The 24945-nt window shown below is 48.2% G+C and overlaps 1 protein-coding gene across 2 annotated transcripts in view; it reads right to left on the reverse strand.

Moving 5' to 3' along the window:
- The window catches only part of MME (membrane metalloendopeptidase), a 29248-nt gene extending 13783 nt beyond the window's left edge, over positions 1-15465 (reverse strand). Inside the window, exons 1-12 of one of the 2 annotated variants that reach the window (XM_027894865.1) lie at positions 15365-15465; positions 12571-12738; positions 11458-11493; positions 8522-8683; positions 7544-7624; positions 6728-6823; positions 6506-6624; positions 5906-5971; positions 3349-3483; positions 2034-2135; positions 244-380; positions 48-141 (exon numbers count right to left, since the gene is read on the reverse strand). In XM_027894865.1, coding sequence (XP_027750666.1) covers positions 48-141; positions 244-380; positions 2034-2135; positions 3349-3483; positions 5906-5971; positions 6506-6624; positions 6728-6823; positions 7544-7624; positions 8522-8683; positions 11458-11493; positions 12571-12730 — 1188 coding nt within the window. In that variant the 5' untranslated portion in view covers positions 12731-12738; positions 15365-15465. Of the gene's footprint in view, positions 1-47; positions 142-243; positions 381-2033; positions 2136-3348; positions 3484-5905; positions 5972-6505; positions 6625-6727; positions 6824-7543; positions 7625-8521; positions 8684-11457; positions 11494-12570; positions 12739-12928; positions 13086-15364 lie in introns of those variants that run through there. The other variant, XM_027894863.1, reaches the window with a different exon arrangement.
- Between the last annotated feature and the right edge of the window lie 9480 nt (positions 15466-24945).

The raw sequence follows: 24945 nt of genomic DNA on the forward strand, positions 1-24945 counted from the left end.
GTTCACAAAGTCATCTTTACAACTTAGAGAGAGCTGAATTTCTGCACCTTGCGGAAAGCGTTCCTCGTGTCCTTGTAGTCCTGGCTGAGGCTGTTGACGAGGTCCATCACAAACCGCCAGCTCATGTAATTTTGAAGGTCCCTGTTTAACAAAAGGACACCAATAATAAGCTGGTAATGTTTTGAGGCTTTTAGTGTTGACTGGAAAGGAACTGCAGGTGCCAGGAATACCTCAGACACCTACCTGGGGGAGTATTTACTGAGAATAGGCCTGAGCTTGACAAGGTAGTCGGGGTCATAAACAATGACGTGTTCGGTGCTGGCCACGTTAATTTCCACAGTTGACATGATAGCATTTATGAATTCAGACCAGCTGAATGCCTGGAAAATTAATACGCATTATTACATGGTTCGGTCATAAACAAGCAGCATTTAGCTGCCTTTTCCAGTTTCAATATGTTTGCATGACACAAATACTCTGCCTTTAGTTTCCCTAATAGCTGCACTACTTGTGAATGGGGTCATCATCCTAATAATGGTCTGAGATCATTTATAGCTCTAAAGTGCTGTTAAAATAGGGTGGAATTCAGCAGAAAGGGTCAAGACATTGCTTTGATTTTAAACTAACAAAATTTTTTTTGTTATTTTTTAAAGTTTTTGTTCTTCTTATTGCTTTGAAAAGTGTTGGTGATTTTTCCGAGTCTGTATCTTTGGAAAGTTTTAGTGGAGGAGGTAACATCTTCCATCAGGCAAACAAATGTAGCTGAGGAGAGCAGAAAAGCTTTCAGGAACAGTCACTGCAAGTCTGGGAGAGAGCAGAAAACTTCAAGCTAATCTTGGGAATTATTGCTGTTGCATCCTTGGACCATTATAGCCACCTTACCAACTCCCATCATCTGTCTTTTGAGCATTTTGGAATAAATTTAAATTACTGCTGTTCTGCAGCACACCCCAGGAACTAATAATAACCATTCTGTGACAAAGTTGGTTTCTGACAAGGTGACTGTAATGGTAACCAACTACACCTGTGGGAGAAGGTGAATTATGGAACCAATTAAGCCAGGCAGGAGGGAACTGTCAGAGAATTAAAGGTGAGGAATTTAAAGTCAATAAAATCGCAGCGATTATGAAAGTGTGGCAGGAATAACAGTGTTCCATAGCACCTTCCTGGCCTCAGAAGCCTGAATGAAAGTCATTTAGGATCAAATCTACCCCTGTCTAGTAGGACATGATGTTCCTGGGGAGACACAGCTGTGCTAGCAAACCTTGAGCTGGTTTTTGGCCAGAGCCCGGTGCCATGAACTAAAGGCTGCACTGCACAAACAGCACATGGCTGGGGGTGAGAGCAGAGGCAGGGCTGGCACATCCCAGAGGGCTCTCCTGGTTCCTGGCCCTGGCTTCTGGGCTCCTTTGTGCTTGCTTTGGGAATTACAGAGGGAGTGTTGGAAAATCAGCACTGCCTGTTCTGCCTCTGCAGCTCTGGCTGAACAGAGAGGGGCTGGTGTTCCACTGCTGCATCCTTGAGCCAGCTGCTCCTGCAGGCTGGCCTGTGGTCCTGGGAATTATGGCAAGGGGCTTTCCTGGTCCTCTGCAAAGGATGCGGGAGCATCCTGATGGGCAGCAAGGGTTATGTGTGCGTGCCAGCTTGGCAGGAATGCCCATCCTGAACCCCTGAGGGGAACTCACAGAACTACAGAGCCCAGACAGGTTTGGCTTGGAAAGGATCTTGAAGGTCATTTAGTTCCAACCCCTGGAAGGGCAGGGACGCCTTTTTCCCTTTGTCCTTTTCACTACTTTATGTTGAGGCAGAGGGCAAGATCTGTCAGCAGAGACAGTGAGTACAGAAGCACAGCCTTGTACATCCAGTTCATGACATCAGAAGTTAAGGCTGTGCACATCAGGGATCCTGTTCAATTGCAAAGACATCTCAGCTTAGCAAAGAAATGTCTTTAACACAAAAAAATGTCAGGCTTTCCTGCCTAATCTCATCAGTGATAAACTGGGGGTTAAAATATCAGATTATTGATCACTCACCTTATTATTGATTTCCAATGAGAAGTTGCTTTGGAGTTGTGCCAACGTCATTTTATTGTACATCAAAAGTGGATCATTTCTGTCTTCAGATTTTGTTGTTGCCTACCAAAGTTAATGATGAGACAATTACTGAGTGCACCAGGGAGTTAAATACGTGCCTCCAGAGCAGCAGATTTTACCAACTGAAGTGTTTTGAAAAATCAGTCATGCCAAGTCTCATTTTATCCCCATCCTTCTCTTCCACTTCCCCTTTCCTATTGTGCATTCATGGGGTTGTTCTGTGTTTTACCAGATTCCCAAGAGCACAATGCCAGCTCTCTTCAGCCCCTCTCAGGCTGATGCTGAGTTTTGGATGGAGGGTTAAATCCCAAGGCAGAGGCAGCTTCCCCACCACCAGCTGGACTCTCTGTCAGCAGCAGCCACTGCAGAGACGTTGCAGGTGTGGGTTCCTTTCGTACTGCTCTGTAAAATCTTTCTCCAGGGAATCCACTATTGGATAATAATGTCCCATCTCTGACTGAGCCCAGGGCCATATTTCTCAGGAAAATGTGAAGAAAGTCAAAATCAGGTGGTTTTAGTTTATAGAAATGGTTTTCCCAAACACCTGCCCTTACTATTAGTGTAACTTGAAAAATAGCTGAAGCTAGAAAATATGTATTTAACTTGTTTCACACTCATCCTCGGCTTCAGGTCGTGCTGTAATAGTTAATAATCACAAGCCATGGTTTGCTCCTGAATGTCTGAATTTCCATTTGGTTTTCTCCATGCGAGTTCACATTTTCACTATTTCTCCTAAGTCAGACTGCTGATATTATTTTTCCTTTGTCCTTTCCTTTTAATGGAGAACAGTGTTTGATTAAAAATGCTCTTGGAACAATCAGCATTGTGGAGCAGCTTGTGCAGCACAAACATGACTTTGTGTTCAGGGCAGGCCAAGGGCTGGGAATCTGCTGCTCTGGGATCCAAACAGCCCACGGGGAAACAGGACAAAGGGAGGAGAGGCCCCAAAGCATCTCCCAGAAGTCACACTCCAGAGCACATGAAACAGCCCAAGTCTCTCTCTCTTCTCTTGCAGGGCTTCTGTGAACAGATCAGGGTGAAACGCTCTCTCCTTGGAAAACAGCTAACTGAGATCCTTTCCTTGCTCCTTGCAGGACATGTCTGCACTGTGACGTGTTCCTCTCAGGGGTAACATTCATCCTTGGTCCCCAGGATAACACCAGCAAGTCCCTTAACAACTCAGCTTACAGTTAACTCACTTAGGTATTACAAAAAAGTCAGTGATGTAAAGAACACATTAAAAGGTTTCCCTTACATTGGCAATCTCTTTCTCCAGGTCCATAACTCTATTCATTTGCTGAGCAATCACATCCTCATTGACAGAAATATTTCTCTCCCGTAGGATGAGTTTGGCCACAGAGATCATGAAATCCACATAGGCAGAACATGCCTGCAGGGAAAAAGAGGAACATTTTAAAGACAGAACTCTTCAGAGCAGAGCGTACCTTGATTATAGTTAAGATTTTGTCTTCATTTGTATGACCTACAGATCTTCATTCCTTACTTAAACAGTATAATTTTATTCTGAAATACTGTTGGAGCACAGCTAGGAATTAACTTTGAAAATCCCCTCATGGAAAACTGTTGTGTAATTGGAGCACTGTTCAAAGCTAAACATGCTCAATGACTGCACTGTGTTTTCATTATTTCAGTTGAGACATTTGTATGTCCATATTTAAACCATCATCCATGTTTTTCTAGCTCACTTTAATTACAACTTCCAAAAATACCGCTTCCAAAGAGCAGTGTTCCCAGGAACAGAAAACCAGGGAATTAGCATTGTGGGAAAAGCACTCCCAGAGCAGTGAGCCTCCTCTAGTGCTTCTGGGAACAGTCAGAACATGGTGCTGTATCCAAAGTTAGGTACACTATAGACAGGATAGTATCTACTGAATTTAACAGCAAAGAATTCACCAAGGATTACAATGTAAATAGGGCAGTGAGTTATCTGAAATGTGCCACTGTCAGGTCACTACAGGTGTCATTACATTTTATGGAACTCAGTATTATTCTGATTCCTCTTTGATAAACCACATTCACTTTCCTATCATCAGAAATGCTGTTTTCAATATTCTTTTTCAATGTGGATTTTAAAAAAATACACAATACTAGATTAGCTGTGAAATAATACATGCTTTATGCAATGCACTGTGACCCACCAGAGCAGTGTTTGAAGCCAGGATTAATGAGGTGTGCGTGCCATCAGCTTTATTGGCAGCAGTATTTGGGTACAGTGTGCTCCTCGGGCAGCAGGACACACCCTGTGATGAATGTCCCATAAGTGCCTTCCTGGGCATCCCTCCCTCCCTGCAGCAGGGCCAGGCTGTCCCTGGCTGGGGGTGGGCACTGAGCAGCTCCAAAGGGGCTGCCAGCACAGTGCCCAGAGCCAGGCCCGAGCTCTCAGGGCCTTGGTAATGCCAGAGAAAAACCCATGACACCCCAGAGCTCCACCAAGCACGGCACACAGTGCAGAGCAAGCCTGCAAAAACCATCCTGAAACCCAGACAGACTCTGCCCCAAACCAGAAAATCAACACAGCCTTTCAGGTACCACTCAGTGGACTTTGGTTTTGTCCTCAAGTGCAGCTCTTAGGTCAGGTGGCAGAGAGCTCGGTGAGCTGATTTCAGATGGGCTGAATAAAGCCTGTCAGGTGTTTCAGAGGCACTGTCAGTCACCCCTGTGCGAGCTGAGCCGTCCTGCATCTCTCAAGAGAGGAGGATTCCTGGGGACAGGTCCCTCTTGTGTGTCTGGGTGGGAAGCCCTGAGGGAGGCAGAGGTCAAAGAGCAGGAGGCAGAGCTGGTGTTTGCTGTGAACAGTCCCAGAGTGCAGTGACCCAGCGGGAACCAGAGCCAGGAACAGGCACGGCAGGGAATGGCTCTCCCTTGGAGCAGCCATGGGAACGGGCAGGGTGTGGGAACCTGCCTGGCACTCGGAAAGCTGGGGTTTCATGATCCTTCCTGCTCTGCTGTGCAGCACTGCAAGGCTGGGGCTCAGGGAGGGCAGAGATTAACTGGGAACTGGAGAACTGTGGAGTTGTGTCCCAGTGCTGCAGGTGACGCAGGACAAGGAAGGAGCAGATGGTGCTTGGTGAGGCAGCTCCCAAAGGCCATCACATGTGTAATGATCATGGAGCTGAACAGTTCAGGTGGCAATGACTGTCTCTTATGACCATGTGAGCCGTAATTAAATGTAATCATGGCAGGTCAGCAAAACACAAACAACCCCAAAACGGTTGGTACACTTTCTCATTGCTTCTGCATTTAATTACACAGAAGAAAAGTGAGTAATTAAAGGTGGCCGTGGGAGCAGTTTCAGCTCCATGACTTCAGCAAACACAGACACTGCAGGTCCCAAGGACTTAAAGCACATCCAAGATTAGCAACAGAGATAGAGTGTCAGTGCTAACAGGTTAATGAGAGCATGTACCAGTAATGAGTAAACAGCAATTAGAGGAGGCCATGGGAGGCTTCAGGTATCTGAGAATTCCGATGGTATCACATACTTTAGCTGCAGTTGATGTGGAGGACTGGGGTCTTTTCAGATCTTTCTTTTAGAAAAGTGTCTTTGGCTCGGACTGGTTCTGTTTCTCTCTCCAAGCCTGTTACTGTAACCTTGGTTAAATGCTCAGCATTATCACCTTCCCTTCCACTTTCCCCAGTTCTCCCAGGGATGTTTTCCAGGGGCAGCACTGGAATCTCTTTGAGGACAGACTGTTCTGTCCTTCACCCATGCCCACTCCTGAGGATGTGTCTGCCTTGCAAATACAGCCCCAAACCTCTGAAATGTCCCCAGTGACGCAGCCCCACCGTACCTCTGTGTATGCCCCAGTGCACTCGTAGTAGTCCCGGGAAGGCAGGCCCAGCCCAGGCTGATCAATCTGAAAATGCAAACAAAAGTGGAAAAGGACTTCAGGACAACGTGGCAGAGCACTGTACTCTCTTTTGTGAATTACAGGTGCTGGGGCTTCACCCTCTCTCATCCTCACCTTTAATTCTTTTCACTGTCCCTATACTTTGTGCCTTTCCTTTCAGTCTCTGTTACATTGCAAGCTACTGGTAAGCAGTGTGAACACAGGTGAAGTTCAGGTGACAAAACAGCCCCCAGAGAAGCCAGGCAGTTCCTGCCCCTCTGGAATTCATACATGCGAAGCACTGATAGGAGAGACTGGCCCTTTGCTGCTGTAACTTGTGTGTATATTATACGTATCTGTTATTCCCATCTCACTGCAAATAACAGGGTGTGAGCGCACAGAACAAGGATTCAGCTTGGGCAACACACAGGGAATGTGAAACAGAGAACTGAAGGTGGGACTCCATCGATTCCCAAATTCATCTACAACATTCACTGATGTTACCACTTGTGTCTGCTGCACTTTTATGATCAGCAAGGCCCTGGGCCCAGGGAGACTTACATGGATGATGTGTGCTGTGGAATTCTTATCGTCTGTGCCCACAAAGAAATTAATAAGGACCTTTTTCCCGTATCTGGAGTTGAGCTGTGCAATAGCTGCCTCAGCTGTCCAAGCAGCACCTAAGCAAATGGAGGGTGTATTCAGTCTTGATTTCTGGCAAGCAGTAAAACACAGTAATTCAGATATTTTTACTAAAAGGAAATAAGCACAGGTTGTCCTTACCATAGGAGGTCTCCCAGTCAGTTGATGCTACAGGCCAGTCAGACACATTTGGCAATAAACTGATTAAAGGCTTTCCACCTCTGCTATCAATGGCAGCTTTTGGAAAGAACAAAATGGGTTACCGTGACATTTTAAACCCCACAAATGTTCTGTATTATAATGAGTTGGGAACAATGAAGTGGGAACTCTGTTTCCCCCATCAGCACTGCAGCAGTTTGCTCTGATGGATGACTGTGCTTTAACATTTAATGTGAAAACGTTCCAGTCATGATGCAAACAGCGTGTGCACGTCCTTGCAACCACCACATTGAAGAACTATTGTCTTTTCTCTCTGCAGAGAGCTTAAAATAATAGCATTGAGAAGCATTAATGACATTACAAAAACTATAAATCTGTGATTTAGGAAGTCCTACAAATTGCTTTACTTCTCTTTGTTCCAGTGGCAGAGCCCAGTTCAGACTCTCGAATTAAATGATCTCCCTGTCTTCCCACAGCCTGGTAATGCCAGGGAGCTTTCACCTCAAACCTGCTAATTTCTACAAACCAGCTCATGTTGAACTGAAAGGATTTGAGTTTAAATGTCTGCAGCAAACGAGTAACTGAAGAGTAATGTAATCTCACCTAAGATACCATAGGTAGCAAAGCAGGAGATAGATACAGTACTAACTTCACAATTAACATTCCTGTTTGACTCTCTGGAATGGATGCACTGGAGTCTTCACAAAGAACTTGTGACAGATTCTGCACAGGGTGGGGTACAGGTGGAGCTGTATGATGGGGTGGGGTTCTTTGGGGGATAACTCAGGAGACACTTACTTTCATTTATGCAGGACCTGTACAGAGTTTTTGCCTTCTGCACTGCAGGGATGTCTTTGGTGCTGGGGGTGTCGAGGACATCTGAAACAGAGACAGCAAATGCAGCCTGATGGCTGAGCTGGGCTGGGAGGTGCTGAGGGAACTGAGAGCTTACAGCCCTGAGGGGATGAGAAATACTCTGTGTCCATCTGGAATGCCAGGGGGGCTTTGCCTTTCAGAAGCTGAGGGGTTCAGTGCCCTGCAGTGACAGCAGTGTGTTAATAAGCCGAGCGTAAGGGAGTCAGGAGATTCTCTGTGGGTCACCCTTGGTGAAACACAAATGCTCTGACTTCCCAGGGACAGTTTTTAGGGGGCCAGGCTAATGTGTGAAGGCACAGCTGGCAAAACCAGGAGATAGGTGAAGTAAAAAAAGGATATTCAATCTGGAGAGAGAGGTTTGGAGGGTGTTTCATGAGTATAAACTGACTTCTTTGACTCTGTTATTCTTGTCTGAAAAAGGGAACTGTGCACGATTTGACACTGTTGCATTTTGTGGAAACAGGAATGTTTGCAGGTTTATGGTGTGACTCGCGGGGAAATGGCTTGCCTGTTCTTTGGGATTTCTGATGGAATAAAGGTATGCAGGGCATGGGGCTGTCGGGGAGCAGCTTCCAGCATTCCAGCTGGCTTGGGCATGGGCAGACCTCCTCCTCCTTCACCTGCCTGGCCGCTGTGCCAGTGCACGAGGGTCAGGGCAGGCATTTCAGTGGTTATAATAAGCAGATACCAGACAGGGCAGGTCTGCTCAGCTCTGCCCCAGTGCCAGACACAGCAGCATAACTCCCACAGCCTTTTCCACGCAAACCGTTCGGGGCACCGAACACAAACCCCCAAAATATCTGGCAGTATTTTCAGCTTTGCTAGAAAACCACAACTTCTTAGGATAACACGTAAGGCAGAGAAGAAACTTTACACAGCCCACAACCAAACCCCACTGACCTTTCAGAACCACCTCTAGTTCGTCTCTCAAAATGTCAAAGTTGCTGTAACGGGAGCTGGTCTCGGGGATGACGTTCCTGCGCAGCCACCCCCCGCAGGCGAACTGGTAGAAGTCCCTGCAGGGCTGGGCACTGCGGTCCATGTTCTGCAGGATCCGGGCGGCTGCGGGACACGGACAGGGAACGGTCAGAGGGGGCTCCAGCCCACCTGGCTGCTGCAGACCAGAGAACAAGGAGTGGCTGTTCCTGGTCTGAACACAGCCTCCTCACTTTCATTGCCTGTGTTTACCGGTGGGTAAATGAGTCGATGGTGCTGCTCAGCTCTACATGAAATGGGAATCTTTCATGTTCTGACTTACCCTTCTTTGTATTGAAACGGGGTGAAAAGGGGCATTAAAGGCACAAGGCATGGCAGAGGGGAAGCTTCCCCTGGAATTATTTAAGTAGGATGTAGGCTCAACTGAATCCAGGCTATTTTGATAAAATATTGACTTTGTTAGACCTTTTAAGTTCTTGTCAGGAAGGTTTTTCCATTGATGTGTTCCTGAAGCTACGCTCTTTTTACTCCACATTTTACTCTAGAATTGATAGTGCCTCTTGCTCTCCGCGTTGACCCTCTTGAAGTGCCTTGTCCAAGACGACTGTCACCAACCGTGACACTGGATTCTCCAGTGAAATCCAGTTCCTTGATGGGAGTTTCCCATCAGCTCTCCATAAACCTTCTGGGCTTTTTGTCTTTCCTATTCCTCTTCCACCCAAACTGCTGTCACTGGTTTACTCAGTTTCCTACCAGTACTAAAAACATAGAGCCTTATCTCAATTACTTTTAATGATTAATTTTACTGTAGTACTCCAGTTGCCATTAAAGCAACAGTGCCAGTTGTTGCTCTAATAGCTTACAAATTAAGTAATATAAGCTGTCATAACAACTGGTGACCTGGGGAGGATACAGGAGCAACACAGTGTGCTTACCTAGGTGAAACAGAGGAGAGATCAAAATCCCCTGTGCTCATCAGGCATTTCTGATGTCTGAGCTCAGGGAAATGTGTCAGCTTAGCCAAAAAGTGCTCAGATGTACCATTCCATGGTATCTGCTGTGCCACACTGGGTGGATCTCCCACAGCCGTGGGTAACATCACCATGCTTACTGAGGTGGGACCCTGGCCATGACCAGCTGACTTCTCGTTACATTTTTGTTGCTGGCCATTTATTGGAAGCTCTTCTCTCAAATGCTCTATCAATATCTTCATTATTTTCCAGTGGTTAAATGCTGTTACAGCTTTTAACCGAAGCAGAAGAGAGTAAAACTGTTCTGCTCAATTCAGTTAAGCACTTCTTGCTATAGCTCTTGATTTTACATTGTGCCTCATTTCTCCAGACTTTTCCTGCTTATCCTTTGGAGCTGGTTCATCATCACACAGTCCATCTGAACTCTGTTTAGCTGAAAAGGAGCATCCTTCCATGGTGGGAGGAAAACACCTGGAAGTGTCATGGAAAGCCAGTGACGGCCCCCTGGAATAAATGCTGTGTTTAGAGTGTGCTGGTGATGATGTGAGCTCATGGACTGCCCTGGGGCTTCACCAGCAGGGCCTGCAGCAGGGCTGAGGTGTGGGGACAGCTCCAGGGCTGCTCTGGCTACCGTCTAAAATGAGACTGAAACGAAGGAAGGAGCCCAGGGCTGAACTTGCCTGTGCTGCAGAGGGGCCAGGGCTGATGCAGAGGAGCTGTGTAAGCGTGACACATCGCACAGGGCTCGAGATAACGCGGAGCCATCGTGGTGCTCGTGGTGCTGCTCGCGGGGCGTGGCCAGGGCTGAGCAACAGGACTGTGTTTGCTTAGGGAGGTGAGAGTCCAGTGCTGGGAAATGAGCCATGGTAGGAGCTGCTGCTTTAGATCCCCTGGCAACCTCCCTGACGGGGCTACAGCCTTTGAGAGCTCGGCAGCCAAGTTACTGCCCAGGGGTGGAGAGAGGAAAGGGAATGAGCAACTGCCCCAGAGTCACACCCAGAGGGATTTCAGGGGCTGTGTCTCCAGGGGCTGCCCAGATGAACACACCGTGAAAAGAGCCCTGTTACAGATACAGCAGGTGATTCCACCTTGGCAGGGCAGGGCCCTCCTCCTGCCGTGGAGAAAACTCTGCAAGTCCGTGATGGAAAATGGCTTGAAAGGAGAAGGCCGAGCTGGCACAGAGCCCCTGGGAAATACATGTTGGCACAGCCAGATAATGCCCTCTTCCTTTGGGGAATGAGAGAGGGAGGCTCCTCCTGAGCCTAGGAATGAGGGGGACAGCGTGTTATAAAGAGAGTGGGGACGTTTAATGGCTTTAGGCTGAAAGATGGCCCAGAGCAGCTGGGGCTGCTCCATCCCTGGGAGTGTCCAAGGCCAGGCTGGACGGGGCTTGGAGCAACCTGGGCTGGTGGAAGGTGTCCCTGCCAACCTAAACCATTCTGTGGTTCTGTCATTCCATGATCTAGAAGTAAATTAAGCAAAAACCCCCCAAAATAGCGTGAATTGATGTGGAGAAGAAAACGGGCAGAGAGAACTAGAGGTGAGGGGAGAGCACAGATAAAACCCCTTCCCTCCTACGAGAGGATCCATCGCATGGGATCTGCATTTCCCCCTGCACTGTAGCAGTTCTCTAGCAGAGTGCAGATCAGCAGGTAAATGAAGACTTTTTATGCAGCTGTGGCCGAAGGATGAAGTTTAGCCTGTCAGACTATAACACCTGGAATTTTTTGGACATGAAGGATGAGTTGACAGTTCCACAGCACAAGATTTTACTTTTGTAGAAGAGCTACACTAAGAAAATCATGTGGGGTAGCAGATGCCATGCCTGCATGTGCCATACTTGTCTGCAGAGAAATGGAACATTCCACAGTAGCAATTTTGCTTAAAAATACATAAATTAATTTAAAAGTTATGTATTTTCATTCTTACCTGATTTTATACAGTCTGCTGTCTTGCAAACCCCATCTGAAAGAGAATACAATCATATTCTTAATTCTTTACTGAATGTCAATATAATAAAACCTACTGTAAATATTTTCATTGACAGTCAATTTAACTGCAGTGTACAGTAAGATAAATATGAATGGACACCTTACACTCAGTAAGGAAATATTTATAGGATCAGGCTCTAAAAATACCATCATCCCTTTAGGGTCATTCAGTGCTAGTCACTCATCATGTGGAATTTTTGTGGTCATCAGAGGAAAATGTGCTATCAATCAATTGGAGGTGGGCAAAATGCTATTTTTACAACAGAAATTCAGAGAAAAATAGCACATGGCCTGGAGGCAGTTGCAAAGTCAGTTTGAATGTAGCAATACCTTACAAGAGGATTTGGGGGGAATTCTATGAAAATTCTGAGACGTTCACTCTGAAGTCCTCTAAACAAAGCACAAGGTTCAGGAACATGAAAATGTTTCCTTCTGAGTCTTTAGAAGTAAAACTTTTTTGTTTTTCATTTCAGAATGACATTTTTCCATTCCATAGTTGAAGTAGACTTCAATAAAAAGTTTAAACAAAATTATTAAGTAATTCAAAATGAAACAAAACACTTAATTCCCTATTTAAGGAAGCATTCTAGCTTGACCCCAAGTGGAAATTTTAGCTTCTCTGTATTGTCTTTTCCAAAGCTTGTCAGGGTATTTACCCCTGAATGGAAGTGCTTTCCAGTGTTTTGCTCTGGCTGCTGAAGCACAAAACCTCTCAGGATCACTACACTCACTCAGAGTCCCTGCTGCAACAGCCTGCAAAAGGAAAAATAGGATTTTCCATCCGTCTCCAGGAGGATGAAGGAAGCCCTGGAGTTTGTTTTCTTCAGCAGTGCTGTAATTGGTAGGGCTTTGCTTACTGGAGCATTAATTACAAACAGGAGTATCCCCCAGAACAAGCAGATGGTTTGTGTTTACCACAGCTTCGCACGAACAAATGAACTTGCCGAGTCCTGGTTGGAGGGCAGCAGTTTCGGGCTTTACCTTTCGGATAACCAGCTAACCTGCCGTGCTGCTGCTGGCACTGCTCACCGGGGGGGTGCCACGTACTCACCGTCGTAGGTGGCGTACAGGACGATCATGGTGACGGCCACGATGGCCAGCAGCACTGCCACCACGGCCAGCCCGATTTCCAGCCCGCTCCATCGCAGCTTCTTCTTTGGTTTGGGAGTGTTCACCTCAGTTATATCCATCTGGCTTTCTGACTTGCCCATAACCCAGTCTGCAAAGGGAAAGGGAACGCTCGCTGAGCGCCTCCGCTGAGCCGCAGGTCTGGGACCGGCTCCTCAGCTACACAGCACCAAAGATCTTCCTGGGAGAGTTTTCAGACTCTTTGTAACACTGCTGGATTGTCAGTATGAACTGTGCGATCCTGCCCTCCTGTCAGGCCCTGCACACCCCCACGTACGTACCACGCAGCGCCTGTCATTGATGGAGAGCGGCACCGGGACGTTCCTGCCCCTGGAGGAGCGTCCTTCGCACCAGGGGGAAAAGGGAGGCCAACAAACCAAAACCTATTTTGAAAACTCACCCGTGAGGCTTAATCTGGTGTGAAGGTACAGGAGTTCACAAGCAAGTGAAAAGCAAGTCTCTCTGCTTGAATAAAAATTAACTTAATCTGCCAATTACTTATCTAATGCTAAAGGTCAAAATATGCCATTGTGCTTGGCTGTCATTTCTTAAAATATTATGTAAGCAGTTCTTGACTACAGCTTTACAGCTGGCTCTAAAAATAGAAAAAAAAAACTCAGGCTCTGCTGGGAGCCTGTCAAATTCACACTGAAGATAGTGAGTCTTCACAGCAATTTTTAAAGAACTGCAACCAGGGCTGTCTTTTGAGGTTAGAGCTGTGTGAAACAGGAGTCACGCAACGCTGGTGACAGTGGGAACGGCTCAGGCTCACGGGGGGAGCTCAGGCAGTACATTTTAAGGTTGTATTTCTGCTGCTCCTTAGAGGTAACTGGGCCACCTCTGCAGTGCTGCTGGTGGCTGGTCTGTGCTCTCCCTTCATCTGCTCCCACCTATCCAGGGCCAGACTTCCCTCCACCGACAGAGATTCCAATTCCTACGCACACAGCAATGTATTCTCCGGATTTCACAATGGAAACTCGGCAGTTTCTACTCCCAGCCTTTCCTGGGGTTCTTTACATCCAAAACAGAGCACACACCCTTTCCATTCCCTGGGGTAGATAAGAACACCTACATTCCCCAGACTCCTCACACAAAGATCAGCCTTTGTTACAGCCTTTCCCTTCTCAGTCTGCATCCATTCCAGTCCAGAGACTGAACTTCATTATTTTAAACTACTTTGCTCTAGTGCTGACTTCTGTTCATCTTTGTCCCCTCAAACTGCTGCAGTCTGTCCATATCCAGTCTGTGCCTCTCCTCTGGACCCCCTGTTCCCCTGACACCGTTCCTCTAAATGAAAAAGAGAACATTTTACTTCCCTGCAAAGCGTCTCGTCTCCCCTTCTGTCACTACTCCTGGGACATCAGGATGCAGGAGGTGACTGGCAGTGCCAGGATTGCAGCTCTTCCATGGCTCAGGAGTCTGGAATCCTGCAAGGTCTGCCCAGCCTGTGTCTTTCAACACCTACAGGGACCATTACAACTGCTTTCACGTGCCTCATGAGTTGCTGTTTTTCTCTGATGAGTAGGTTTTTTGGTCAAATGAGACCGTGGTTTATGAGGCACAGGACTGAAATCCCACAGAACCAGTTAAAGGAGTGAGAGAAATCTGCCCTGCATTAACTGCAAGATAGAAGTTGATAGATAATAAAAAAGCAAATTAACTATTATCCCCTTCTCATTTCGGTCATATTAAGCAGAAAAATATATATATATATATTTACATGGTCTAAATACTGACCGGTCACCAGAATCCTCTGGATACTTGGAGCCTCATTTAGGCGATGATGCTTATCTCCTGACTCTGGGGGTGACTTTGAGCACTGAAAGCACAGTTCAGTAGAGCAGCAGGAAACGCAGCACCTTTCATGTGTGAATAGGTCCCTTGCAGTCAGCTAAGTTTTTCCAACTGAGCTGATCTTTCTGTTCCTGCAGGACTCTTCCTCGTGTCTAAAGGCATCTGACTAATTTTTACTTGTAGTTATTTAAAGAGTTGATCCCATCTGCAGTAACGAACGCCAGGTAAAAGCTTCTTTATGTGCTAACTGCAAGCACAGCAAAAGTGTAGGAGTAGTTTAAGCAGATACAAGCCTTGGTATTGTGCTTCTCTTACACTTCTCTTAGTGCTTCTGTGATTCCCCTCTGCTCTGCCTACTAAAGCTTAGACACGGCAGACAGCTGACGATATTTTGATTGATCCTGATCTAGGAGGCACGGGGAGTTATTTAATGCAATATCTTTCGGTTTTGGGATGGGCACGTTGAACATCGGCTTGTGTTCGCAGCGTCGCTTTTACAGAAAATGCAGCACGTCGCGAGAATACTTTTTGTTTTTATTCGCTAAGTTGTTGCCTGCCCCGTGCAGATGGATGGGCACGGCAGGGCAGTGCCGGGGCAGTCCCTCGGGGGGATGCACCTCTCCCGGCACAGCCCCGGAGCCCGGGACAAGCCCGGAGCCCGCACAGCCCCGGCCCCGCGGGGAGGTGCGTGGGGCCGGGCCGTGCCGCCCAGGGCGGGGAGGGCTCTCGGTGCCGCCGGAGCCGCTTCCCGGAGCGGCCCCGCCGGGGCGTCCCGCAGGCTCGGGGCGCTGCTCCAGACCCCGCGTGGGGCTCGGGGAGCACCGCGCTGGGGCTGCCGGCGTGGGGAGCCGCGCGGGCACCCACCCACCCGTCCGTCCGTCCGTCTGTCCGCCCCGCTCCCGCAGCCCCGTGCCCGCACTCACCCGCTGCGCTCGCAGGGCTCCGGCCGCGGGGCCGCCACGCACATCCCCGGGCGGCGCCGGGCGGAGGCGGCGGGTCTGCGCCCGCGGGTCCCGGGGGAAGGCGGCGCGACTTTAGCTCTAGGCTCAGGCTCAGGCTCAGGCTCAGGCTTAGGCTAGCGGGGCTGTGCCGGGCGGGCCCCGGCGGCGCTCAGCGCCCGCGGGCAGCGGCGGGGCGCCCGCATGGCCGGGACATCCGCGCCCGCGATCAAAGGAGCCCTTGTCCGCCGGCCCAGCAGTGACCTGAAGGCTTCTTCCTCTTCGCGATCATAGAAACGGGATGGGGCAGGAAACAAACAAACAACCCCCCCGCCCCGCCGAGCCGCGCTCAGCACCTCGCCGAGCCGCCCCCGGGGCAGCGGCCGGGGCAGGGCGGGGGAGCGCGGGGTCGGAGACCCCGGCGCGGCTGCACCTGCCCACCCGCCCCGCCTGCTCAGCGCTCCCCGCCTGCTCAGAGCTCCCCTCCTTCTCATCGCTCCCCTCCTTCTCATCGCTCCCCTCCTTCTCATCGCTCCCCTCCTGCCCAGCGCTCCCCTCCTGCCCAGCGCTCCCCTCCTGCCCAGCGCTCCCCTCCTGCCCAGCGCTCCCCTCCTGCTCAGAGCTCCCCTCCTGCTCAGAGCTCCCCTCCTGCTCAGAGCTCCCCGTGCCGCGCGGGAGCCGCCAGAGGATGCACAGGGAGCGGGAGCGGCTGCGTGTCTGCACGGCTCGGTGCCTGCTTCCATGCACGCTCATCACTTTGTCACATTAATGCAGCCACATACTGCTCTGCAGGATCTTATGTCCTCATTCACCGAGTGATTTCTCCTCGGGAGGGAGACAGATGTGACTTCTTGCACGGAGAAGCAGCTCTCAGCTCTGTCATAAGATTTCTGAACCATCCGAGTACCAAAAGATACTTGTTTCGTTCTTACAAAGTTTCACTGTAATTATTTTCATTTTTACTAGTAGACTGCCAAACATCAGAAGCAGCGACGTGAGTTGCCATCGTTCCTCTCGCTCACACCAGGCACCACCCTCGCTCCTGCTGCCTTCCTGAAAGCACCTTTATTACCCCTGAGACAGACATGGCAGCTGGAATTTCTGAAAGCTTTTGTTCCCAGCTACACACACTAAAGCGTCTGTGCCTTGAGATGGGCAATTTCCTCCTCTCCAAGAGAACTGGAAACTGAATCCCAACTTGTTTATGGAACTGCCCAGCGAGTGATCTGCAGGGCAGATGGAATGGAGAGAGGAGGCTGATAAACTGAACGTTGGCTGTAAAAATGAAGCACTTTTGCAAAATGAACCTCTGAAGAAGGTTTTACTCACCAAAACAACACTAGAAGTATAAAAAATGGGCAAGAATAACATTTCAAAAAGTCCAGAGAACAAAAATACTGCATTGGCTTACAGAGTGGAGTGGGGGAAATGCTGATGATATCTTTTCCAGGATCGGTGTTCAAATTAATATAAATACCTCACTTTCAACCTTCCCTGCATTAATTCTTGCAGAGTTCCAGTCCTGTTCCTGGAACAAGCCGTGTGCTCCTGCAGGTCACTCCTGACATTACCTGGAGCCTTGAACAATAGCAAATAGCACCAGGCAATGTAAGAATAGAGGAGTCATTAAAAATGCATGTGATTTTGTAACCAGCTGCCTAGAGCACAGCCTGAACTGCAACCAAGCTCGGGAAGCAGAGGGTGATATGTGAACACACTGAACTAAAATGGCAAAAAAGGGTTTGTTTCAAAAATTTTACGTGAACCAAAAAAGTGGAACCGCCTAATTCACCACAAAGAGAGAGAAAGGGAAGGAACTGGTTCTGGAAATCTGTAAATAGCTCAAAGAGGACTGACATACCTGAGAGGCAGTGAGAGAGTTTCCACTCTGGTAGAACCTCGTGCTCGAAAAGAGGGAGCAGACCTTGGTGTATGCCCAGGCCACGAGAGGTGTGATCTGTGAGTCAAGTGCTGGCATTCCTGTTTGGGCCTTTCTTAGGGAGAGTTCCCACCGAGCCAACAGCGGGACATCCTGCTTAGGAAAAATGTCAGCGATGCTCCCCTGGGCAAGCAGAGAGGCAGGAGTGCAGTGGGAGACAATGGTGAGGTGGGGCCAGTCTCTTCTCCCAGATAACCAGTGATAGGGCAGCAGGAGATGGCTCAGCTTCTTCCAGAGGAGCTTTGGGTTGGAGATTAGGGAAAATCCCTTCGGGGAGATGGTTGTCCAGGCTTAGCACAGCTGCCCAGGGCAGTGGTGGATTCCCCATCCCTGGAGGGGTTTGAAAGTGGCTGTGGCACTTGGGGACGTGGGGCAGTGGTGGCCTTGGCAGTGCTGGGGATCGGCTGGACTCGGTGACCTTCGAGGGCTTTTCCAGCCCTGTAATTTTAGAGATGAGAGACTGAGGGCTCCATTCTCCCGCTGGAAGTGCCCTGCAGATTCCTGAGGGGCACACACAGCCAGGGCCAGGATGGAGCACATTGTGGCTGGTGTTGGCTCCGGTTAAACACCACGTGTTTGCTTCCCTCTTACTCACCTTCCCCTGACTCTGATATCACCAGGATAAGAAACAAAAAAAAAAAACAAACCAGCAACAGAAAGTTCACCCCAGAATTGAAAGAAACAATGAACCCCTCACATTTAGAGATAAGAATAAATGGTTTGTCCTTATAACCTTGCTTTGGTATTCTACACTCAAGTGATCCTACTGCTTGCAGTGAGAAAGAGCAGGATAAATGTCTCCAGGTTCATCCTTTAGGGACAAGTTTGGTGGGGTCTGGCACTGCTGCTGACAAGGGACTTCCCTGGACTTCTGATGGACAAACCACCAGGTTGAAACAAATACATGGTAAATTTATAGAACCAAAAAACACTCAGCATACAATTTAGAGAATCAGATAATGGACAGAAAGAGTTAATGAAAGAGCATATGGTCATTGAATTGGTGTCCTTGAAAAAGAAAGGTGTCTGCTCAATGCTGATTAATTTGAGGGGAGACAGCAGTACTGTCCCTTAGCAGTGCTGTCCCTTAAAAATCTGGCTAGGGAAGGAAGCTTCTCCAAAAACTGCACCCACAGGTAGTTAGAACTGCATAAAAAGAGGGTGCACCAATCAGGCATCAGAAAAACAAACAGTGTCACAAGAGCTCGGCTGGAATTCTTCATGGAGTGAAGAACAGCCAGAGACCCGTTCAGTTCTGCCTTCTCCAGTGGGTCCAAAGTGACCACAGCAAGACGTTAATCCCAGAATGACCTCGGGGTGACTTTTGGGACACGAGGACTCATTTACACTCCTGTAAACCACACTGGTGATACTTGTATTTCCTTTTGGAAAAGCTCCCTTTCCAAAGCAACAAAGCCAAGGTTGAAGGAACCGAGAGCAGCCAAGTGAATGGTGGCTGTGAGTGTGTCTGCTCAGCTCAGCCCTGCTCCCAGCACACCCTGTGCCACAGGCAGAGGGAAATGCAGCCCTCCTGCCCTCCCTCCCTGGCCGGGGGGGTCCAGGGCACTTGGACTGTGAGAGAGACTTGAGGTGTCAAAGCCTTAACAGCCCGAGTGTTTCCTCCCTGCCTTGTGGTTTTGTTTCTCAGTCAGTTTGTAACGAATCCAGGCGTGGGTAATTTCTCATTCAGGAAAGTCAACAGTCTGGCTCTCAGAATCCTTGTTTCAGTGCCTAAATTATTCAGCTCTAATTGTATTGTGTTACAGAGCTTTGTCTTTGTTAGGTGAGGGCCTCGCAGTGCGACTGATTTGCAGGTGTTTGCAAGCCTGATAAACCCCTTGGCTGAAAAGCTGCTGTTTATTTTTTTTGGCAGTTTTTGAGGTCGCCCGGGAGCCCCACGCAGGGCTGCAGTTAACTCTGGCTAACAGGCTCCTTGGGGTCTGAGCTGCTGTGCACCCACGCAGGAGCCACCGCTGTAGGCGTCACTGGGAACACAGGGGGGTGCTTGGTGGAAGAAACGGGTAAAAACTGAGGTGATGGGAAACTGCCTGGGCCACGTGCAGATGGCAGGAAAGCTGAGAGGGGTGTAAACACAGAGGCAAGAGATGGCAGAGAGTTCAGATGCATTAACCACAGGGTTTCCTGCACAGTGCAAATACGAGTGTGAAAGCTTAGTCACACTGCTCTGCTTAACTCAAAACCACAGTGAGCAGGAACAGAGAGGCCTTTTCTGCAGCAACAACTGGAGCAGAAACTACCAGGGACATGCAAAATCCAAGGAGCCAACACCCCGCTGGCTTTCCAAGCAGCTGTCTGCACTGGGGCCCTGCAGCTCCAGGGATCCACAGCTCCAGGGATCCACAGCTCCAGGGATCCACAGCTGCTGGTATCACCCCAAAAGCCTGAGCTTTGTGTTTGGTTAGTGGCATCATCACCTTTATCACCCTTAGGCCTTGTGTCCAGTGATTTCCCGGGTGCCTTCGTTGCAGAGGGTGGCTGGGCAGCTGTGGGAGCAGTCGGATGAGCACGTGGGATGTGTTTGGAGTGGCTTTGGGATAGGAAGTGCCAGAGAGTTGGGAGCAGCACTGACCAAAGGGTGAGCCAGGGGCAGGAGCTGCGTGGGGACCCCCAATATGAGAGGGTGTTAACTGGGAGCCTGTGAAGCCTGTGCTGGCTCTGTGTGTCTCCTGGCCCGGTGACAGCAGCTGGATTCCACTGAGGAACGAGATTAGGGCTGATAATGCCTTGCACTGCGGCGCTGTTTGAAGCTGAATCGCAGTGCCTGGTGTGTCTGCACGAGATAATTAAAGCTGACAAACAAAGGAGCACAGGTTTTTGGGTCCTTGGGAGGGTTTACAGATGCCTCATTGTCCAGGGTTGTTATTTGAGCAGCTTTGCTCAGTTCTGCACAGCACTTCATGCTGGATGCAGCACATGCCTTTGTGATGTGCGTCCAATACCGGTATTTTTAAAAAAGTAGAGAATTGGCACAATCTGGCAGCTGGGAGGAGGGGTTGGTTATCACTGGAAGGATAGGGAAAGCATTACAGAGTAAAATATGTCCCAAAGCTGCCCCTGGCAGTGCCAGCCCTAAGGATAACGGGATTGCAGCCTTACCCCCTGCCTTGGCTTTTCATCATTAGATAGTGAGAGCAACATCACCCATTTTCTCAGCAGTAGAATAATCTTCATTTTCGTTGTCAGGTATCAGACTGTTGAGTCTTTCTGTTGTTTGCTGTAAGGGTGCATTGAATGACTGGAGGTCAGTGGAGTGTCTTTACCTCTCGTGCATAGGTTGAAGCATCCTGTCCCTGTTGTCCAGAATTCCCCACTCTTTGTAACTCCCTCCAGCTGCTGGGGCACAGGGTGTGTGAGAGCACTGTGAGAGTGAGTGCACTCACAGCCTGGGGTGTGCTGAGCACTGTGAGAGTGAGTGCACACACAGCCTGGGGTGTGCTGAGCACTGTGAGAGTGAGTGCACACACAGCCTGGGGTGTGTGAGAGCACTGTGAGAGTGAGTGCACACACAGCCTGGGGTGTGCTGAGCACATCAGATTGCTGGGGCAGTGTGTGTGAGAGCACTGTGAGAGTGAGTGCACACACAGCCTGGGGTGTGCTGAGCACATCAGATTGCTGGTGCCTGAGGAGGCTGCTCCCAAGCAGGGAGAAACTCTTCCAGAGCAGAAGCTGAAGTGTTTTCTCAGCAGGCTGGAGGAGTGTCCAGAGTGGTGCAGCCACTGATCAGGTCATTCTGTGCCGAAGGGTGGGATTGTTTCCAATGCCATGTTCTGGGAAAACGAGGAGCCAGTGATGGGCTCCCAGCCTGATCAGCACTACAGGCCACGTTTGCTGGGGGTGCTGAGTACAGTGACATCAGAAGACTATAAAGGCTGGAAGGTATTCAAAAGAGAGGAAAGAAACGTCTCATTTTAAGATGACAGATTAAAAATATCCCTAAGTAATGTCTGGGTCACTGGAAAACAACCAACCACAAGTGAACAAAGCAGGAGGTGGTACCACCTTGCCTGGCAGAGTGGCAAATAAACCACATTTTTCGATTCTTTCTCACTGCTGGCACCCAAAGTGGGAGTTTATTTTCATCATGCAAATGCCATCAGCAAATAGTCAGCAAGAAAAATAAGTTGTGTTTAAATGTCACAAGATTAGTTGGCTCCATGGCCCTGCACAATGAGATCATTTGAACCAAGTCTACGACTTAGATGTCTCTTTTTCGTCGTTCTTTAATCCCAAATGTTGAACTACAAGGCTTTTATAACATGAGTAGTGTATGGAAAATGGGGAGGACAAAATGCTGACTCTGGAGTGTCAGAACAGAGGGAGAGCTGTGCTGTTCCAACCCATCCCTCTGGGTCACACCGAGTAGTAGATCTGGGACACAAGACCAGCAGGTTTTCCTAATGTTTCCCATTAGTTTTTCTGTGTTAAAATGTGAAAGGGCAAAGCTGTGTGCAGGTGAAAATGGGAAAGCAGATCTCTGTAGATTGTCTCAGTGAGGAGTCGTCCTGCCTCACTCGGGCCTGTGGCAAAGCTTGTGGTGACTTGATGGGTGAGAGCAGAACCCTCTTTGCCTTCTCCCTGATCTTGTCTTTGCTTCCCTTTTCCTGTTGGCTCTGTCCTTTCTTGCTCATCTCTGTTTCACTGAGGCTGTTTGTGTGAGGAGGATCAAATAATTGCAGGTTAAAGCAGACCCTTGAACTCCAGTGTTTAATGGGTTTGTAATTAGGCCATGGATCCCTGTGAGAATGGGCAGTCTGGGACTTTGCCAGGATTTACTGGGGGATTTAGTAGCCTACTAAGAGTTTCCAGACCTATTAAATTCCTTAAGAAGTTTTAAAGATACCACCAGTTTTGGCAGGGAACTGAGAACTAGGACGTCTCTAAATACACATAAGACTGAGAGATGAGAAGTAGAAAAATCGTTCTTCTGTAGAGAGCAAGGAAAAGTTTCAAAGATCTTATCATTCAAAGTGCAGAAATAGATGTTCAGAATTATCTTGGTAACATATGCCTGGCTTAGAGCATATGATGTGTTTTCACTGAGAATTTATATTTACATGTTTGCTAACACCTGAATATTAAAACACGTTAACCAGCGCTGTGCATGCAGTGCACAGGAGGTATGTGTGACTGCTGCTGCTTTCTGAGCCTGGAACACATAACTGTGTTTAAAAATTGGGGAAGTCTTTGCTTTCCTCTGTTCTACCTGTTTGCCATTTATAAGGTTCTGTGGCATCACGTTGTTCTGTGTGTTTTGGGGGAGATCAGTGTCTGGGAACTGCCAGGTGATTTTACTGTGGAGTTCTGCTTTATTCCTACTCAGAACTGAGACGAGTACAAACTTCTGTTGTTGTTTACTTTCCAGAGAGGAAAGGAAAATGACACATAACCTAAAAATACTTTCCTCCCCCTACTCCATGTCTCAGTGCTTTGGAATAAGCTTTTGTCTTGGACAGAGTGGAGGGTAAGAAAAGACAGTTTTGTCACAGTAGCACAGAACTGCTGGTTTTGCTTCCAGGTTAAAGAAACCCAAACCATAATTAGCATTCTTTTCTCTGTTTAGTGACTGCCTGAAAAAGGACCACACAGCACTAAAAATGAGCCCACTTCCCTGTGCAGCAAAGTGAGTGTAGAACTGTGTTAGATTGGCCCATTCAGATCCAGCTTTGGATTAGCAGTGTGTTTGACCTGTGAAATTTGACTGTGAGCTCCAATTCAGGTTTTCTCGTAGCTGTGACGTGCATCAGCATCTCTCAGGCCAGTGTGGGTCCGTGTCAGATCTCCTGACTGCAGCAGTCCAGCTGCACTCGTTCATGTCAATTTGATTCATTCCTCTCAAGGGTTTTGAAGTTGCAGTGAGTTTAAGTCTGGTTTAAATACAGGGAGATAAATTCAGCTGCTTCTGTAGCCACTGCAATAGAAGCTCACTGCTGGCATGCTCAGTACTGAAAACACTTCTGAAAGTGCTGGCTTTGAGAGGAGTGGGGTACACCAGAGTCTGCCTTGGGCCTAATGGCTTGGGTTTTATCTCTACCAAGTGGTACAATGACCTTCTGTTGTTGTTACTACACAGGCTCAGAGTAGCTGTCACTGCAGGTACAGCAGTTGAGGCAGTCTTGGCTTTGCACTGCAGTTCAACCACTGGTACCCAACTCCAGACAGCAGAGTTGGCCTTGCTGTGACAGCAACAGGGGCTGAAAGTTCCCTGTGTCATGCTGTGAGTTCTTAAAATACGATCAAAACCGCCGATCTGAAGAGTCTGTGGAAAACAAATTTGCAGTTTAAACATGAAGCACAAAGTGTCCCTTCCTCCTCCTTCACAGAAGCAGCTTTGGCAAGGCCCAGGGCTGCTGCAGAGATAGGGAGGGCTGAAGGATTGACAGCAGGTGGTCCCAGGTGTGCCAGTGAGTGACAGGGTGAGTGACACCCAGCTGGGCAGCAGCTCAGGGGGGATCAGGACGAGGAGAAGGAGGCTCTGCCTGAGGCACCAAGGCCATTCCACGGGGAGTTATTTCCCCTCTCACTCAGGGAGATAACCCAGGGAATGCCACAGTAAAAGAGATGGCCATGGAGGTGTCTGCTTCCCCTCTGCTGGGGGAGATGGTGGTGGGCACTGGATCTGCATTTGCCAAGCAGAGTTCCCAGGGAAGAGAAATCCTGGCATTTTGTGTTGCAGGGGATGATAGCACTTTCCTGCCTTGGGGGTGTGGCAGTTGCTTCTCACCGTGTGTGAAGCTCTAGAAAATACACTCGGTTAAACTTATTTGTGTGAAAATTGTGACACCCATTCTTCATTTCTGAGGACTGGAAATTGTGGTATTTATTTTATGAAGATTCTTATGAAATACAGGAATGTGCTGATGTAATTTCCACATGTTTTCATAGGCCTTTGAGTTTTTGTCTTAGACTACTGTTACAATTTGACCTTCAGTCCAGCAAGACTTCCTCTGGAAAACACTCTTCATCTCAAATGCAGCAGAAAGTAACTTCTTTCACATTCTGACATTTCAGCTGTTTCCATTTGCACATTATAATTTCTTCACAGAGAGGTTTCTTTCGCCTTGTATTTTATTCAAGCTTTTCCTGACAGTTTTGGGTAAATACTGTGTTTGTTTGTGCATCATTTACAGCTGATTCCTCAGCTTTGGGCAGATGTCATTTCTCTCTGACTGGTGCTCTCGTGTTTAGGAGTTCCATTTGTTTCACCTGAGACAAAGATCCCTTGCCTTCAGCACATGTTATTGCCCTGATTATTAGTTTTTGTTTACAGATATAGGAGTTTGATTTTATTATGTAAATAATATTCTACTCTGATAAAGATGGCTGAGCCAAGTCAGAATTCACAAGAGTGTTTATAAATATTTATTCCTACCTTTTCCCAGGTTTTATCTGTGCTCTGAAACACCCTGCTGCATCTTGGATAGCCTAATGTTAGACATCTCAGATACTCTTCTTATTGATATGGGCTGGGAGCGATAAAGAAAAGGTATTTTACCTTTTATCTCGCAGGTGGCTTTCTTTATTCTGTGTCTGATGCAGCTACTGCAGATACTGGTTATTAAAGCTATTAAAACTGCTGGGATGACAAATTAAAATGTACTGCATCTGT

Source organism: Empidonax traillii, unplaced genomic scaffold, assembly GCF_003031625.1.
Source record: "Empidonax traillii isolate 1590-97213 ecotype Southwest subspecies unplaced genomic scaffold, ASM303162v1 scaffold444:size1099390, whole genome shotgun sequence".
Classification (NCBI taxonomy): domain Eukaryota; kingdom Metazoa; phylum Chordata; class Aves; order Passeriformes; family Tyrannidae; genus Empidonax; species Empidonax traillii.